Raw genomic sequence first — 17,746 nt, forward strand, 5'->3', positions numbered from 1 at the left:
TGGTATGTGTACCCTTTAAACCTGAAACCTCTCCACAGTCACACACAGCCTAATGAGGTAAATGTTTCCTGTTAAATGAGTCTTTAAAAGACCTGTGTAGCAAAAAAAAAACCCCACAAGCTAGTACCATGTATATAACTAAACCAAACAATCATAACTTAATACTAATCAATACGGTAATGCTTCAGCTATGAGCCTAGAGATCATATTTTGCCTTGTTGCTTAGGAATTTCTTTAAATTTCCAGGTGTTACTAAAATGTCATTGTGTTATAACAGAGCATTGTTCAGCATGTCGCACTACAGTGGGCAGGTAGTGTTTGGACAAGGAACGTCTCACTTGTTTTATTCAGCCAGAGTAATATATTTGCTTTTTCTAATTGAACAAATAACAGAGGATCCATATGAAAAGGATGCAGAGGACTTAGGACAGCTCATGGATATCCACCTTTGTTGCTAGAACGCAGATATGTACATGATGTTGCAGACACTTTCAACGTGAATTGTAAGCACACAGAACTCAGATAGCACACCCGAAAGCTCAAAAGAATAAATTCTTTATATAGGCATTCATGGCAACAAAGCCACTGAAAGATTTTTAAACGCACCTACTTGTGACCACGACGAAACTTAGATGCATTAGTCTCCTGATTCTGACAAAAAGCAAACAAATTCACTATTTCCCTACTGCAATGCAGATTTCACTATTGCATATATTACAATCAGAATTTGTCTGCAGATAGAAGCATCTTGACGAAGTTTCCTGTAGCAAAGAGATCAAGCGTTGCTTTGCAATAGCTGTGTAGTCTATTTTAGTTAACTTGCCTTGATGGCGATTTTCTGCTTCACTGCTGTGATGGTGAACAGTGTTGAACAAGCCATGCACTTGGAAAATTGCATGGGCAGCAATTGAATGGTCCTGTCTCAAGCGTACCTTGCTTTATCCCAGAGTCTGCTACTATAAGCTCTGGCTCACTCTGCTCACTTTGTTTTACTTACTAAGAGCTAATTGAGAATGAACGGGTGTTTAAAGTTAGAATAATGATGCATTGCTTTGATTACACAATTCTAATAAGAGTGAATCTGAATCATGACATCTTTCTCATACCATGTATTATATTATTAATTAAAAATACTAGTTCTTCCTTTCAGCACTGCTACAAGATGGACAATGGTATTTGGCAGCGTTGTCCTACTTGTAGTTGATGTTGCGTCAGTGTATGCACACAGTGTCATCATGCATGAGTACAAGGCTTTATACTAAAAAATATTGCTCGCTTTGTGTCCCTGAAACAACAATGATTTGGCCTGAGTACTCAGAGGATATGTAGCTTTCATGTTGGTGAGTTATGTTTAATTCCAGTTATAATCACCATTGGGGGATATATTAGAAGGGGCAACTTTTCTAAAAAACACCAAATCTACCCTTTATCTATATGTTTTAAGTCCCCTAAGGCTGTTTGTTTTCAATCAAAAAGTGGTACATTTCAAGCCTGTCATCATTCCCTCTGTCAGTGTGGAGTGAGTGGGAAGAGATGGAGTGAAGTGTGGTGTTAAGCCACTCTTTGCGGGAGAAAGAGCATCTTTTTGGATACTTTAGGGGTCATTTGTTTTGCAAATGGGCGAGGGAAATAATCTCGACTTTCATGAAAGGAACTCTGTATTAGAAGAGAAATGTTTTGAAACTACTGCACATTCTTTTTGTTTCCTGATTCAGGTATCAGTATTTACAGATCTAGAGCATCTTGGTAGAATAGTACACCACCTTGACTGTTAGATATTAAACAATATATTCTCAGATCCATCTGGTCATTTCTGCATGTGCAGCATTCATGCTTGTAATACCCCTACTTCAACTTTGTCTTTAAACAAAATATCAAGCCATTTGGTGTGTGCACACAAAGTACACATTGCATATGAAGATATTTTAATTTTGTGTCTTTCCCTGCTTCTCTTTTTGTTTCTTGCCATGTTAGCTCTCAGTTTATTCTAAATTAATTTATTCTTATGCAAATCACACAGCCCTTTTGTGCAAAGTGACACAAAAGGACAGGGATCTGCACTGCTATTCAGAACCACCTTCACAAGCAAGGCTATGCTCTAACCAGCATTATTGTCATAAGGCAAACATCAGTTTTTAGACAGCTTTCACACTCCTATACTTCTCAGTGACTCTGTACAGTGACGTATATGGGGAAAATGCAGTGAATTTTGTTGCTTAGCTCCCAAAGTGTTCAGCACATTAGCAAAATTAAGTGTGCATGCTGAATAAATTCTTTGGGATTGCAGATTTTCTGTGTCCTCCGAGTGCACTACCTAAATGGGTGCCAGCGCTGACCTGATGTTGAACGCTGTTGCTTTCTCTCAGTAGTGATGCCTTTTGATGTGTCGTCCTGATAATAATTAATAATCATTTGTTTTTGGAGCACAGAACACACACTTACTGTACATAATTGAATTTGTTTCAGGATGCTTCAAACAAAAGTCCTGCTTCAGCTGAAATGAGATTTCTTGCTAAAGATCTCAAGAAGTACTTTTACTCACAATAAATTATCTTTTAATAAATTATCGTTTAAACCTTGTGTGCAGCCTAACGATTCTTTTGGAGAATTTGTTTGACTGGTGCATGAAATGTTCTAAAAACTATGCTATTAATATATTTGTAACAGTAAGGCATTTTAGATCTTTTGTAAAATCTGCAGTAGCAGGCATCATGCTGCTCTCATGCTTGGCTGATATAGGCACTAAAAAGAACTCATGCTAAGGTTAAAATACATAATTCTCAGTTTTCTTTAATCATAGATAAACATTTGCACTTGACAAATTAGTGTAACTAAGGCTGCATTTGTTCCTCATGAATAAGGAATGTATGTAGGAACTCTGTTACTTTACAGCATGGAATTAACCTCTACTTGTTCCTTCACAACTCTCAGAATAATGCAGCTGCCCACATTAACTCATTGTGTTAGATTTATTTAATTCATTAGACAAGCCCCATGCTGTTTAATTAGTTTGAAGGGTGAGTCTTAAAAAACGCCAATGGTGACTCATAGTAGCATTTAGTCACTTGTTAAATATTTATTAGAAGTCATCTGGACCATGTGGGTAAGTGATAAGAGCTGCCTGATTTCTTGTGTGAGTTTTAAGTGCTAGAGCGGCCTAATGGATGTGCTATGCTTGAAGTCGCCCCCAGATCAGCACCAAAACTGGTGACATAGCTGGTAAATTTGCTGTTCTTGATTATCTGGATAGATCAAAGTGTAAATAAGAAGGAAAACAAAGAGAAAGGAGCATAGTCTTTGACACAGAAGCTACTGTATATATATACTGAAGCATAAAAAATGCAAGAAAATTTTATTGGCACCAAAAGCATTTTTAATGCCTCACAGTGTATTTACAACATATGTACAATAGCCTCCAAATGTTATCTTGACTTGAATATCTTGAATTGTAGGCATGAGTTAATTTGATCACATTTTCTGGATCTAGGAATCCTGGCAGCTGGGACTGTGTAATTATTCATGATTTGGTTGCAGATCTCTATCTGAACTTTCTGATATATTAAATCTCATTAGTCATTGTATTGTTGCTGATAATGTATCTGTGTAATAATATAACAACAAAAGTGTGCTATCAAAGTGCAGTCCCCGGGAAGAATTGTGCAGGTGAGACTGGCATTAAAAAATGCATCCACATTTTGAATATTGTTTTAAAATTTTGCATCTATCTATGTAACTTTATTCATGGCAAATTGAAACAGTTAAGAAATCTGGTGACCCCTCTTTATTACTGCTGGAGGAGAGAGGCTGGAGGCCAGTGTGTTTCTGTACATGAGGTCTAATGTCTTTACACAGTAATGCTCAAATTGTCAACTTTGAGCATAGACCTCTTTCTTGGTGACAGAGTACTGATGATATTCAGGCCTTATCTGATTAACTGCAGCTAAATAATCTAATCTATTGGGTCATGTCACTAGTGGACTATGACCAGGGTTTACCTAATGGCAGAATGCAATTATATCTCTCCTTGCCTGGTGGGTGTCTGTTTGAATGTGATTCAACTGTACACCATTGTAGTGGAAGGTAAATACAGGAAAAGCACTGAGACTATTTGTAAGTGACTGAATACAAATTAATGACTTATATACTCGTTTGTTTTCTGCAAACCCTTCAAGCTGTCCCTTGTCAATGAAACCATTTTCATGCAGTATTGTTTTCCCCCAGACACTGGCTGTTGTGGAGTGAGGTGGGACCGTGAGATTGACAGTTTGAAAGCCTTTGACATTAATTAATCAATTAATGGCCTCATTGACTCAGACCGACAGAGTGAAGGCTAGGTTCAGCTCCTGAATGAACTTTATATCGCTTTGTAAAGTGGGTCAATGTGCACAACAGCAGGGCAGGCGCAAGCGGAGTTTCATAAAAAGGACAATGCTAAAAAAAAATTCACCCTGAAAGGTTTAGAAAATGACTAATTGACCTTAGTGTTGCCACTTGGTAACCAATAACCAGCAATGCAATGAAGTCTTTCCTGTATTGCATGGGGGCCGCTGTTTGAGTCTTCTGTATCTGTGTTATTGAGAATGCAGTACGTATTCTGTACAGTACGAGCCATGCACATCTCTCGGTGCTCTTGTCCAGAATATTTTTGGTGGCTTGCTTCTGCACCAGGGCTAAGTGCCACAGAGCAAGTTGCAGAAGTGAGGTCATCCCCCTTCAAACAAAGTGCAGAATTCTGCTGTGGAGGAAGGACCAGGGATTCATGGGAGGGGCACTGTGTCCCATCTGAGCCTGTGCGCAACTGTGGTCACATCCTGGCAGGGGCAGAGCAGAGCTCGGCCCCTCGGCCCCTCGGCCCCTTGGCCACGTTTCTATCCCGGAGGTTCCCTGCAGGGCGAAGCCGGACTGTGAAGTGTACGAGTCATGGCGAGATTAAACAGCCTGACCTCTTTTCTCTAATGAACCTTAACCAGGAACAGCGGTCCCCCTGTGGGAGCTGTGGGAGCTGTCGATGTCTGCTCTATGCTCCACATACTAGCGGCTTCAAAATGTGAGACTGTCGGGTCCATCCCTTCCCCTAGAAAAGACCTTTTTATCGCTCCATCTGCAAATCATTTACAATTGCTGTCCTCTACCTCTCCCCTCTGTGTAATGCTCTCCTTTCAGTGTTGCTAGTTTTCCCTTTTGAGTGGTTCCTATCCTTGTACCACACTTTCTATCACCTGTATTATAATGCTTTCCCTGCTAATTATCACTTCCAAAGGCTCTCCGAGGCTTGGTGGTATGGAGATCGATTACTATGGAATGTGAAAAAGACAAATTCCTAATACAAGAATTTGTATTTGGCCAACAGAGTGACCTAACCTGCAGAAGGACAGAGGACGCTTTGCTCAGTAGGTAGCGCAGGGAGTTGTCAAAGCGATGATGCAGTGATAAGTGCATCAGGGAGGAGAGAAAACTGACATTGACGCCACAGGGGTGATGCAGTTAGGTGACTGTTGGGAATCCAAGCGTTGCTAAAAGGCTTTGATCAGGCCCTAGTGTGTAACAAGCTGTTTCCTTTTTCAAGGAGGAGGGCAGTAAAGCGTGTGATCATTCCAGATGTATGCAGTGAACGCAGGAAGCTGTCAAAAGAGAACAGCATGCTTCCCCACCTCTGGTTTCTCCCGCTGGCGAGAGATTCAAGGACTCGCGTGCTCAGTATAGGGATAGGAGCTTTTGTCACCGGCTCCCTGGGAAACTGAGCCTGTGTATGTTGACGCTGAGCCACACCTCTGTAGTTCAAAGTGCAGAAGCAACTGTACCAGGAGGAGAGATAGCAGGATGAAGTGTGATCCTGGCAAGTCCCTCCAGTGATATTTGTGCTCCTTTAGCGGGGGGCTCTTGTAGGTCAGGGCTTGTGCTACTTATGCACCTGTCTTAGGAAAAGGGATCAAATCGTTTACTTGTAACAGGTTCATGGGGTGAAGTCCTAAGCCTGCACACAGCTTAGATTACATCTGCTGGCACTTGTCGTCTGCTGGGCAAATACCCTCAGGGAATCATGTTTTTTAAAAAGTGCTTCCCTGAAATTTAAAATAGAAAAATTCTAATCCAGGGACATATTATAGTTTTGAACAGAGATACATCTTTGATCATAGATCTTTCATGCATCAGCAACGTGCAAGCAAAACCACACAGGCACATCCTCGACATGTAAATAGATGAAATAGATTTCAGCAGGCGTCTCTTTTTACAGGTTAATGGCGAGTAACATGTGAGCCAAGAAAAGAAGAAGGCTAGTCCAAAAATACTGCCTGGGTTGTAAGACTTGTTATCACAAGTCTAGGTTTCATTCTCTCTCACCAGAAAGAAGCTGTTTTTTTTTATTCTTAGGGAAATTATCAACTTTTTTACATGATGATGAAATGGATTAATAACATCCAGTAGTATCAAAGTCCTACTAAGGAGGGAAATCATGTAATGGATACTGTATCTGATCTTCAATCTTTTCTTTTATCTTTCCTGCAGAAGACTTTCACTTCCCCTGCATTATTGTTCACTTTAGCAGAATCCTTCGTATGTCTTGCCTTGAAATTATTTTGCTCTATTTTGTTTCATAGTAGTGGGTGATACCCCAGATGTATAATGAGCATTGTTTTAGATACAGTAGCTTTCAGTTCATTTTTGAAAGTCTTGATAATGCAGATGATACCCAGATTTATGTCAAAATTTCTTCCCCCCTCTGGTCTCCCCACTCCTTCACTTATCTCTTGTTTGCGTGACATCAAACTCTGGATGACATCAAATTCCCTGGAGCCAAATAGGGACAAAACAGAAATTTTACTGGTGGGCAGAAAATTGGCTATAAAGAGCTTGGAGATATCCAGGGACTGGCAGGTTCCCCTTTTGGGATTAGGTTCATTGGTCAGCTGTGGCCAGGTGATTCCTGGAGCGACACAAAAACAGATTATTTACAAAATAACTGAAAAACCTTTGCTTCCACAAAAATGTACCTCGATGGCTGTTTGTGTAATCAAACTGCCGCAGAAGAATCCTGTTCTGCAGCAAAGATCTGTTCTTTTGATTCCACTCAGCAGAGATGATGGTTAACGTTTTTCTGATGTGTCCCAGCAGCAGAGTAAAAAACACTACAGATGTTCTTGGATGATGCTTACGCAAATTTTAGTTTAATAGAAATCCATGGCTTGAAAGAAAGGATAAGGAAGCTGTTGTGGAAATTGACATGGGTGTTATCCTAATTTACCTTAAATTGCTCCTAGAGTACCCCTAAGATCCCTGGGTGCTGTGTTGGAGGAGTTAGCAGAAATATTACTGAGTCATCAAAAGGTCACCTGGAAAACGGAGCTGCAGTTTTCTCTTTAAGACAGTTGCCTTTTCTTCAGATTACCACATAGATAAATGAGATGCCTGGAGGAAGAAATTCAATCCATTACTTGCTGGGTTTCTGAGTGGGATTTCCAGTCTGACCGGGTCCTCTGATGACAGTGTCATTATGACTCGTGCTCTGCAAAGCTGAACTTAAGAAATGGGAGACCAAATGAAAAACCCAAGCATTTCTCTTTGTTTCATTGAGATCTGAAGGATACTTGCTTCTGATAGCTGTTTGATTTCATATTTTGTACAAGTTGAATTGAAATGATTTTAATTCCTTAATGAGGTCTGGAGGCCTTCATGTTCATAAAGGAAAGAAAAAGGTGGCAATATTTTGCTGAAACAAAATGATAGTGCAAATGTGTTTCTGGTGTGTGTGCTCGGGTGGGGTGGCATTTTCTATGTGGACGTGTGGTTTATTTGTGAGGGAAGTGGTGGTTTTAATGTCATTATCTCTCTGTAGATGATTGCAGTCTGTTGTCCTATGAGGCATCGCAAACTGAAATAGATCTTTTCTTTCTTTTCAAAAATGACCAACCACAGTTTCAATTTCCTTTTTACAAAGGCACCAACATGAAGGGCTGTAAAAGGAAATCAGATAGTCCTTATCAGGAGATCAGTTGTCTGCTGTAAAGAACTGGCTGCATAGAGGTCTTTACATTCTTTTATTCTGAATTCACACCCTGGTTTAAAAAATACAGTGGTACAGTGGTTCTAAACTTCCAGTTTAATCCTATATTGTGATTATGATTATTATGATAATGATTATGATTATGATTATTATTATTATTAACACCTATATAGCGCTTTTCTGGACACTTCACTCAAAGAGGTTTACAGATAAAGGGGATCCCCTCCACCACCACCAGTGTGTAGCCCCACCTGGATGATGTGACGGCAGCCATAGTGCACCAGTATGTTTACCACACACCAGCTATCAGTGGGGAGGAGAGCAGAGTAATGAAGCCAATTCATAGATGGGGATTATTAGGAGGCCATGATTGGTAAAGGCCAATGGGAAATTTGGCCAGGACACCAGGGTTAACACCCCTACTCTTTTTTTTTTTAAATGTCCTGGGATTTTTGATGACCACAGTGATTCAAGACCTTGGTTTTTTGGGTCATCAGAAGGGTGATGCCTTTTTTGCAGTATTTGTGTCCCCATCACTATACTGGGGCATTGGGACGCACACAGACTGCAGGGTGAGCACCCCCTACTGGTCCTCTAACACCTCTTTACCATATCTTGAACAGCTTAGCTTTCCCAGGAGGTCCCCCATCCAGGCACCGGCCAGACTCACACCTGTTTAGCTTCAGTGGGTTGCTAGTCGTGAGTTGCAGGTTATACAGCTACTGTAGAAATGAGTTCTTCATCGCAGGGTAATTTATTTACATTTTTCTATTTGATGCCATGTTTTAAAGCAAAAACTGGTCTCAGCTCTTAAAATGCTGACTTAGATTTGAAATCAGTATAAATCCTGTGCTAATTAGTATGTTTCTGCACTGCTCTCCTGCTCTGCTAACTGAAAAGCAACCAGTTGATCTTGGTTATAAAATGAAAGGAAGGAAAACCACTCATTCACAGTAGGTGGGTCTGGTAGAGTCATTCCTACCCATGTCTGTTCGTCATCAATTGGTTGCCTATTTTCAAGAGCTCTTTAGTCAGAAATAAATGAGCAAAATCTCAATTTACAAGTTAAAGAAAGACTGCAGAAACGTCTGTGTCCTGTTGGAAACAATGCACTTTAATTTGGGCATTTTTTAAAGCAAAGACAGAAAAGAAGTCTAAGCTAGAATGCAGATCATTTACTGGCAGCCATTGGCACAGGCAGTTTAAGGGCCTGGCTGGAAATAAATCCAGCAGACATGGTGGTACCTCCAGGACCAGGATTGCAGCCCTAACATAGCCAGACTAGCAGAAATGTCTGGAACAGTGCCCATGTGTTTCCGTGGCACACTAGCAGGAAGAGGGGCAGCATGGTGGTCCACTGGTTAGCTTTGTTGCCTGGCAGGGCTGGGGCCCTGGGTTCAACTCCTGGCATGCTTTCTGTGTGGAGTTTGCATGTTCACCTTGTGTTTGTGTGGGTTTTGGCCGTGCGCTCCGTTTTCCTCCCACAGTCCAGAAACATACTGGTAGGTTAATTGTTTGCTGGGGGAACTGGCCTGGTGTGAGTGTGTGCATATGTTTGTGTGTTCCCTGTGATGGACTGGTGTGCTGCCCAGGGTGTATCCTGCCTTGTGCCAATTGCTTGCTGGGATAGCAGGCAGTTAGAAAATGAATGGATGGACTACATGATCGAAGAGATGACAGTGTCACTCAGTGTATTGGCATTTCAATTGAATTCAGATATTTGCCTCTGCTTTGTTTTTTTTTCCCCAAGATGTTAACTGTGTGGAAATGCTTATTCGTGACCATAAAGCACATTTCAAAATGTTACCTTGAGTTGCACCAATGTGAAATATCCGTTACTTCTGTTTTAGTAAGGCTTCCACATTTTCGTCGGCATGCTTTTTTTCTTCTCGTCTTACATGCAAAATAATTTTGTTTTTTTTTCTCATTTTTAGCACTTATTTTCATTATGCTTTTAAAAAGTCACTTTGAAAATCCATTCTGAATCTTCTAAAAGACCGAAACCGACATTGTGGGTTAATGTAAACTGCAGTTTTTGTGGTGCCTTTGTTGTGTTTCCACTCTCAGTTCATCTTACATGACTATGCAAGTCTGCTTGTATGCAACTGTGTTCCAGAGGCGATTGTTTCAGCCCTGACTTGCTTACATAACGGTTTGTCATTTGAGAAAACGATGTCGAGATTAGTGTTTACACAATCTGTCACTTTCACCACAAGGTACTGTAACTGATTTTTGTGTCCTGTTGAGTGTGAAAGCACACAGTTGTGTGAAGAATAATGAACTATAGTAACAACCGCCTGAGACAGGATGTTCCATCTCTGTCTCCGATGGTGGTTTGGGGTTGATCTGGCTATTCGAAAGCAAAAGACCTCTGTAATTCTTCTAGGGAAGCACAACACTTTGGAGCTTACATCATTCTTGGGGAAACAGGAAGTAAAGCTACCTTCATAAGCTCTCAGTACTTTGGACAAATGCTTTTTAAGATGGAATACAGACGTAATTGAATTAGATTGATTTATTGACTTAATCTGCCTGACTGAGGGCACCACAGGTCATTGGACACCACCCTCTTCCCACCCACCACTATGAGTCGCTGAGGGTGAAGATGGGGTGGAGGGTGGGGTGTCAGGAATGATATATGAGTAGAGGTTAGGGTGTGACCTGCTGATTTATTTCTAACTCTATTAAAAGTGACAGCTGACAATGAGTCATTATTACATTTGGACCCAGCATGAGTCCAAACTCCTGCTGCAAGTGAGGAACTTGGTGGAGAGTTTGAGACACAGCTTGTACTTCCCACCTTCGAGGAAACTAAACCAATGTTTGTGAAATGGTCCTTTTTTAAATCTGAAGGCTCGTTTTCAAGCACAGTTTGATGGGATTAGTCTCCTGACTGCTGTGGGATTGTGCCAGCAGGGATGCTTCTAATTATTTGAAGTGCCGGCTTTCAGCACAACTGTAGAAACCGAATGTTAAATTGTTAGGACAGCTTTCAAAGTGTTTCAGATGTATGTACCAAGTGCTATGTCTCTGTAAGTCAACATAAACTATTTTAAATCCCCAAACACCTGTATTGTTATTCCAGCTTTGTTGCCATTTCAATGACCCTCAGGCAATTAGGAACAAGTCCTACTTTGGAAAAAGAAAAAGCTTAGCTTTAGGTGTTAGCACCTGGGGATTTTTAATATGAATGTGTCTTGTGCCTGTACCCAGAGGGTAAAGGTCATCTGATTTGGACAGCTGTGCCCTCTGTGAGCGCTTGCTCTTCCTGTCTGTGGGTTTGTGTGGGGAAGATTCCTTCCTCTCCCGGCATCCTGCCCTCCATCAGTAGCCCGGGAGGAACTTGATAAGTCTGCCTCAGTAGATAACAGTTCAGCTGGCAGGTAACATCACTGGCCAAGGATGAGGCATCGACATCTTCAAATTCACAGCCCGTCTGTATATTTCCATCTCAGCCGGAAATTCACTTTTCTTCTGATGAAGCATCACATACAGTAGAACTCCATACTTTCTATAGTCAAGTGCATAAGACATAAGGCATCCATTTTAAAATAGATGAGTATAGATGAATAGATGAATATTATTGTGTTAAGTATTATTGCTATTTCAACATTTGACTTGGGCTGTTTTTTTTATTAGGTTATATCAGCAACTGAAACCTCAAAGGTCTAATTACAAACAACTTAATGAATAATTATCATCACATGTACTTTTCACAGTATTGTTCAAAAAGCTATAAACTATGTATTTATATTTGATTAAATGTAAATGTCCAATATAAATACAAAAAGGCAATTTTTTGGACTGTATCTTAATATTTCTTTTAAAAGTTAGACATTCATGATGGTTTAGATGGTGTGGTATTCTGCACAGTATGTAGTATTATCTGCATTAGTATCTCATGGCTTCTTCCAATTCAGGGTCACGAGTCAGCCAGAACCTATCCCAGCATGCAGTGCATGCAGGGTACACCCTAAATGGGATACCAACACATCACAGGGCAGACACACACACTCACACCAGGACCTATTTCCCCAGAAGCCAATTAACCTCCAGATGCTCCAGTTTCTTCCAACCTAGAGTTCTTGAATGCTGGGGGAAACCAGAGCACTCGCAGGAAACTGGCACAGACATGTGCATAACATGCAAACTCCGTGCAGACAGCACCCTTAGGAATTAAATCCGGGGGCCCAGCACTGCGAGTGCAGCCACTGTGCCATCGCTCCACCCATCAGCCAAGCTGTTGTGTTTCTATCTGTTCTTCACAGGCACCTCGTCTTGTTGTTTCTTTCAGATCCTGACTGGGCCTCGTTCACGTTGGGGGTGTTTATCTGTCAGAACTGCTCTGCGATTCACAGGAACATTCCCCAGATTAGCAAAGTGAAGTCCGTCCAGCTGGACATGTGGCAGAAGGCCGAAGTCGAGGTAATCTCCCCTTTCCCTTGCTTATCGCTGCCGTTGGTCGCCTTTTTAAATCTCTGTCACTGTAACAGGTCTCAGTGCAGTGAGCATGGCACAGCTGTGAGTTCCCTGCCCTGAAACCCACACAGGGCAGAAGACCCAGAGGAGGTCACTGCTGTCTAGGATTCGGCACCCAAAAGAGCTGCACTCATTACACCACCGAGCTGATCATCTGCACTGTCGACGAGCTCTGCAAAACAGACCCTTGCCGAGCTGTTGGGACCCTTGTGCCTGATGAAGACAACCAGGAGATCCCTTTTCATTAAAACATTGAGAGGAAGAAAAAACTAAATTGGGGCCTGTCAGGACAGCCCTTGCATCTGCTTGAGTCAAACTCTTGAAATCTGAACAAGGGAAATAGGAACAGCTTCAGTGCTGTGCTGAGTGGTCCTTAAATAACAGTGACTCCCTACGAGCTGAGCAGTATGAAGGCAGGGGGTGGTTTCGTTACAGCTCTCGGTAATAAACGAGAGCTGAACTGTCTGAAAGCGGAAAACCACTGACTCAGTTAAGCAAAATAGGTGTTCTAAACTGGAAGAGTGAATTTTGTCTTGTCCAGATTCTCCCTCACATTGTAAAAGCTTTTAGAAACGTTTCTGAACACATTGGCAGGAAAGCCCTCGCTTTTGCTTATGCTACCCATCGGCCACATATTAAGACCGAGCTCATCAGAGGGGTGAACAAACAGGTGACTGACAGCCCCTGAGCACGTGCTACCAAGCTGTCCCGTCGCATGTTACATTGTCATTTCCTACTACCAATTTGCATGTATTAAGGCAGGTTAGTTTTAATTGTAGCCAGATTGGACTCTGCTGTCGGCTGTTAAGACACCCGTTACCCTTCATTGGACCCTGAGGACAGACCTAGAGATTTCATAGATGGATGGAGGGTTTGTATACATGCAAATATGTCTTTCTAAAAACAACCACGATAATCAAGCAGGTCCTAAGAGGCATCGGTGGCGTATTCAGCATCACGTGCACTCTGAGTGAGTGCTGTTCTGCGGGTTGTGCACGGAGACCTCAGAGTCTCGCTCTCTGAGCGAATAAGGTGAGGACTCGACCGCGGTTCATCAGTAACAGTGGTCCGTTGTCGGGGGAGTCTTTCTGTTTTCTGGGTGCTCCCTCCTCCCAAGTAACCGGCATGTCCGCAGTTCCTCTGTTCCCTGTTCCTCCTTTGCAGGGTGTGGGAGGTTAACTCCTCCATCCCGACAAGTAAACGTTAACAACTCCATATATTCTTTCCCACCCATCTGATGTCTTTTTTAATGCATGTCCTCACAATTGGTGTTTGTTCTCATAACATCTTATTTGCCTCATCTCTGGCTGGGCTCTGGATCTGCTCCACGGCCTTTTGAATTTCCGGTGCTGCTTTGTTTGGCTTCTTTCCCTGAGTTCATTTCTGTTGCAAAGGGGACGGATTTGCCAGGTTAACTGCCGCACCTGGCCTCTGTGTGTGTAATCAGAGAGCTGAAGTGCTGTCCTGTGAGATAGTGCTGCCCAATTCTCTGCAAGGCCAAGTCTACTTTGTCGATCGCTGTGTTCCTTCTCGGACGTTGTTCAACTGCATGGATTACCATGCCTTTGCATTCATTTGAGTTTTCAAGGCCCTCTGTGCATACGCCTGATGTCCTGTAATTGCTATGAATAGCGGAATGAGTGCCTTCCCCCTGTGTCCTGCTGCTGATCTGGGTAGAGCTCCTCACGTTCAAGGTGAAAACAGACGTTCCCATTTCCCAAGGTGTGTTCACTGCCACAGGAACCAGGATTTCTTCTGAATATCAATTATCACGAGTAGTTGTAAGAGAGGTCATATTTCATTCCAAATATACAATCATTACCTACAGAGCTGTCATAACACCCTTTGGGGGTTTTGGTGGGTGAAATTGCACCAACCAGGGCCCTGAAGAGGACCTCAAAAGCTAATTATGTCCTTCTGTTCCTAACAGTTCATGGCTTCTACTGGAAACAATGCTGCTAAAGCCAAATATGAACAGAAGGTGCCACCTTTTTATTACAGACCGACATTTGCTGACAGCCAGTAAGTGATGTTTCTTTCCTACCTTCTAATAATTCCTTATTGAATTTTATGAATGTTTGCTTTTAAAGATTTCCGGGTATCTTGGTTTGAAAGTACTTTAATGCCAGATGAGCAACTTTTGCAGTCATTTATTGCGCAGTGCCATCACTTGCACTCCTTTCTGAATATCTCCGCATGTAGCCTGATCACAGGCAAAGAATATCAGAGGGACAGACTTTGAGCTGCTTGGTTTAAGGCTAATAGATGACTCGAGTACATTTTACCTTGTCCTCTCTGTGGTGTTTACTGGACCTGGGAAAGACAGATCTAGCCCGTGTGGTAGTTACAATACGAACTCATTTATCACTGGATCTCATACATGATCACAGGAATCTTGCATGTTTACATGGATCTCATCCATTTTCTTTGAAGGAAGCAAGATTATTCACTTCACCGAGATGGCTGGGTGGTTTTAGTAGCACCCGGGTGCATCTGGTTGCTCTTTTTTCGACTGATTCTGATTTCTGAGCAGTAACACGTCATCTATACTGTAATTCAAAATTGTACACCTTATCCAGAACGAAGCCTTACTTGTGCTTTTCTAATTTCATCTCTTGATGGATGCTAATAGTGCCAAACATCCATCCTTCCAACTGTTCTCAACCCCTTCTTTCACAAGAGAGCCGGAGCCTGTCGCGGCATGCAGCGCCACAAGGCAGGGCACAACCTGGACTGGACGTGAGTCCATTGCACGGACTTTGTCTGCTTTTCTGAATATTTTCAGCCAATTAATACCCCACTGCATCCTGGGCAACATCCTTTATTGCATTATTCATATCAAGAGGGATAATAACCTCCCCAAGGGACTGGTGGATGGCATTTCTCTTCCTGGATGAAACACAGGGCCTTTCTGCATGCACAGTCACACAGTGCATTGATAGCTGAAAGTGTATCTCAGAGAACCGCACTTGTTTAGGTCACTTCCAGTACAAATTAACCTGCTAGTATGTTTTTGGGCTATGGGAGGAAATTGGAGCATCAGGAAGAAACTCACACAAATACAAGGAGAGCATACAAACTCCATGCAGATAGCACCCCAAGTCTGGAACTGAACCCAGGGTCCCAGTGCTGTAAGCCAGGCTAACCACTGTGCCATCGTGTCACCTGTGCCACTATATTACCTTTGTTAATAAAGTTGCTGATTGTTGTATAAAGTGTAGGATGTGTTGTATCACGTCTGTATTATATTCTGCTGTACTTGTCTTCCTAATTGGGTATAAGCTAATTTCAGTATTTTGCCACCATTTGGCACTTGTGTGAGACACTATCATACATTGTGGTGGTGTGGTGAAAAAGGGAGGTACACACCTTTAAGATTTTATGGTTTAACATATTTAGGATACAGGACTGTCCCAAAATTCTGTTGAAATGGGCATCAAGTGTTACCATAAAACTGTGTGCTTAAGGCCAAAATGACAAAGCTTCAGATTTTCTATACTTGTAGACTCATTTTCTGATTATCGATTAGTAATTTGCATGTGTTTTGGTATACCTGATTCTACATTATGTCTTTAATCAGATGGTGGATCTAAGGATGCACATTAAACATGGCAATGTAGATTTTTTGTGTCTTATTTATCCAATGAGTCTATCTAGATATTCTATCTATTGCCAGGACCAGATGAAGGTCAAATACTGTGTGTCTAGATATGTTGATATGTTAAGGGAGTGTACTTTTTCACCACGCTGTATATGCGTGCCTTACTCTATGGCTATTGGATTGGCAAATGCTTTGCTTTTTAATCAGTCAGTGCATCATAGAAATTAATAATGTCATCTCACAGAGATATTACCATCTGTCCTTTTTAATGCAAAAGAGTCACTCCCAGAGCCAGGACAAAATTAAAACAACGGAAACCGGTTTTTAATTTAAATAGACACTCTTAATTGCGTATCTGCAGATCTCGGCAACCAGTGTGATTTCACTGACAGCCTGTTAATTTACTGGAGGTTGGCGAAACAGCCTTGAATCAATTCCACTCCACAGGCAAGTGGTGCTGACTGGTCGGCTGGGTCAGAAACAAAGTGCTAAAGCCAGCAAGTTAAATTGAACAGAACCGCTTCAATCTGAACCAGGTGACAGGAGTAGTTTCCAGTTTTTAGATTGATGAGCCTGGACATAAAAGTATCTCCTTGCAGAAATGAAGCTGCTGATTTCTGGGCATTGGCTGGCTGATCTAATTAGCTGAATAAAGTGGTTGAGACATCACAGAACAATAACAATTTGAACAGTGCTGAGTCACTCTCTCCTGTAATGCTCGCTTAAGTCAGCTGTTCCTGGTAGCAGAAGCCTGACGATGGAGATGAAACTGAATTCAATTTGTTTGCAGGTCCGATGAGCTGAAATGGTCACAATACATGAAATGCCAACAGTCAGACCACCACAGATTGCTTGAAAAAAAAGTTAGCTGTTGCAATGCAGACAATGTTATCCTCTGGCCAGAGGCATCTTAATTAATTTCTGAGTACCTTTAATGTCTGTTGAATCCCTGTTAGAAAAACCTCTGCTACTTTTTGCAGGAATATTTTGGCTTGTGTGAGGATGTGCAGGCAAGAGAATGGTGGTGTCTGGCAATGAAGGATTGCTGTTTTAAAGGAAATCTGTGGTAATTCTTCCTTGGTTTCAGAAACTGCCCTCTCATTTCTCCGACATTCATGCAAAGCGAAGGAAACATTATAGGCTAAACTGGCGAAGTTCCCTGGAGGGCTGAGTCAGAGAATGCACTGAGCTTTCAAGGAGGAAGAAGATGGCAGATGCAAAAAGGCCAAGTGAGGAATGAATTTTGTTCTTCAGTATTGGATTTGAATCCATATTGTGAGAAGTGTCTCGCAATGCTCAGCTCCCTCCTGCTCTGGTAGAGCTCAGCAGAAACAAAACAGTTCAAACAAACAAGTAGCATTTGTTCAGATCTTAGACCTTTCCATCATCTATGCAAAAACTGAAATGTACACAAAACTGAAAAGGTCTCAGCAGAAGACCTTGTGAAACCACTTAGTTTCACGGAAGTAGTAAAGATTCTGAATGTCTTGAGGAGAGTTAGCTTTGAAACGCCATCTTTCAGAGCACATGTCAAGCTTACTTTAAAATCTAGTGAATTTCTATCTGAAACCTCCCACATATCCTGGGACCTAAATCTCTTTACAATTTGGGAATTATTCATATATTTTGTAGACTGTTACTGTACAGTGATATACTCCAAATGA

The 17,746-nt window shown here is 41.8% G+C and overlaps 1 protein-coding gene across 2 annotated transcripts in view; it reads left to right on the top strand.

Annotated features, from left to right (window-relative positions):
* The window catches only part of LOC148818666 (arf-GAP with dual PH domain-containing protein 1), a 46,452-nt gene that overhangs the window by 1,336 nt on the left and 27,370 nt on the right, over window positions 1-17,746 (top strand). For both annotated transcript variants that reach the window (XM_088936794.1, XM_088936793.1), the window contains exons 2-3: window positions 12,297-12,427; window positions 14,412-14,503. In XM_088936794.1, coding sequence (XP_088792920.1) covers window positions 12,297-12,427; window positions 14,412-14,503 — 223 coding nt within the window. The remainder of the gene's footprint in view (window positions 1-12,296; window positions 12,428-14,411; window positions 14,504-17,746) is intronic.

The sequence above is a fragment of the Atractosteus spatula genome, chromosome 18 (assembly GCF_055471065.1).
Source record: "Atractosteus spatula isolate fAtrSpa1 chromosome 18, fAtrSpa1.hap1, whole genome shotgun sequence".
NCBI classification, from domain to species: domain Eukaryota; kingdom Metazoa; phylum Chordata; class Actinopteri; order Semionotiformes; family Lepisosteidae; genus Atractosteus; species Atractosteus spatula.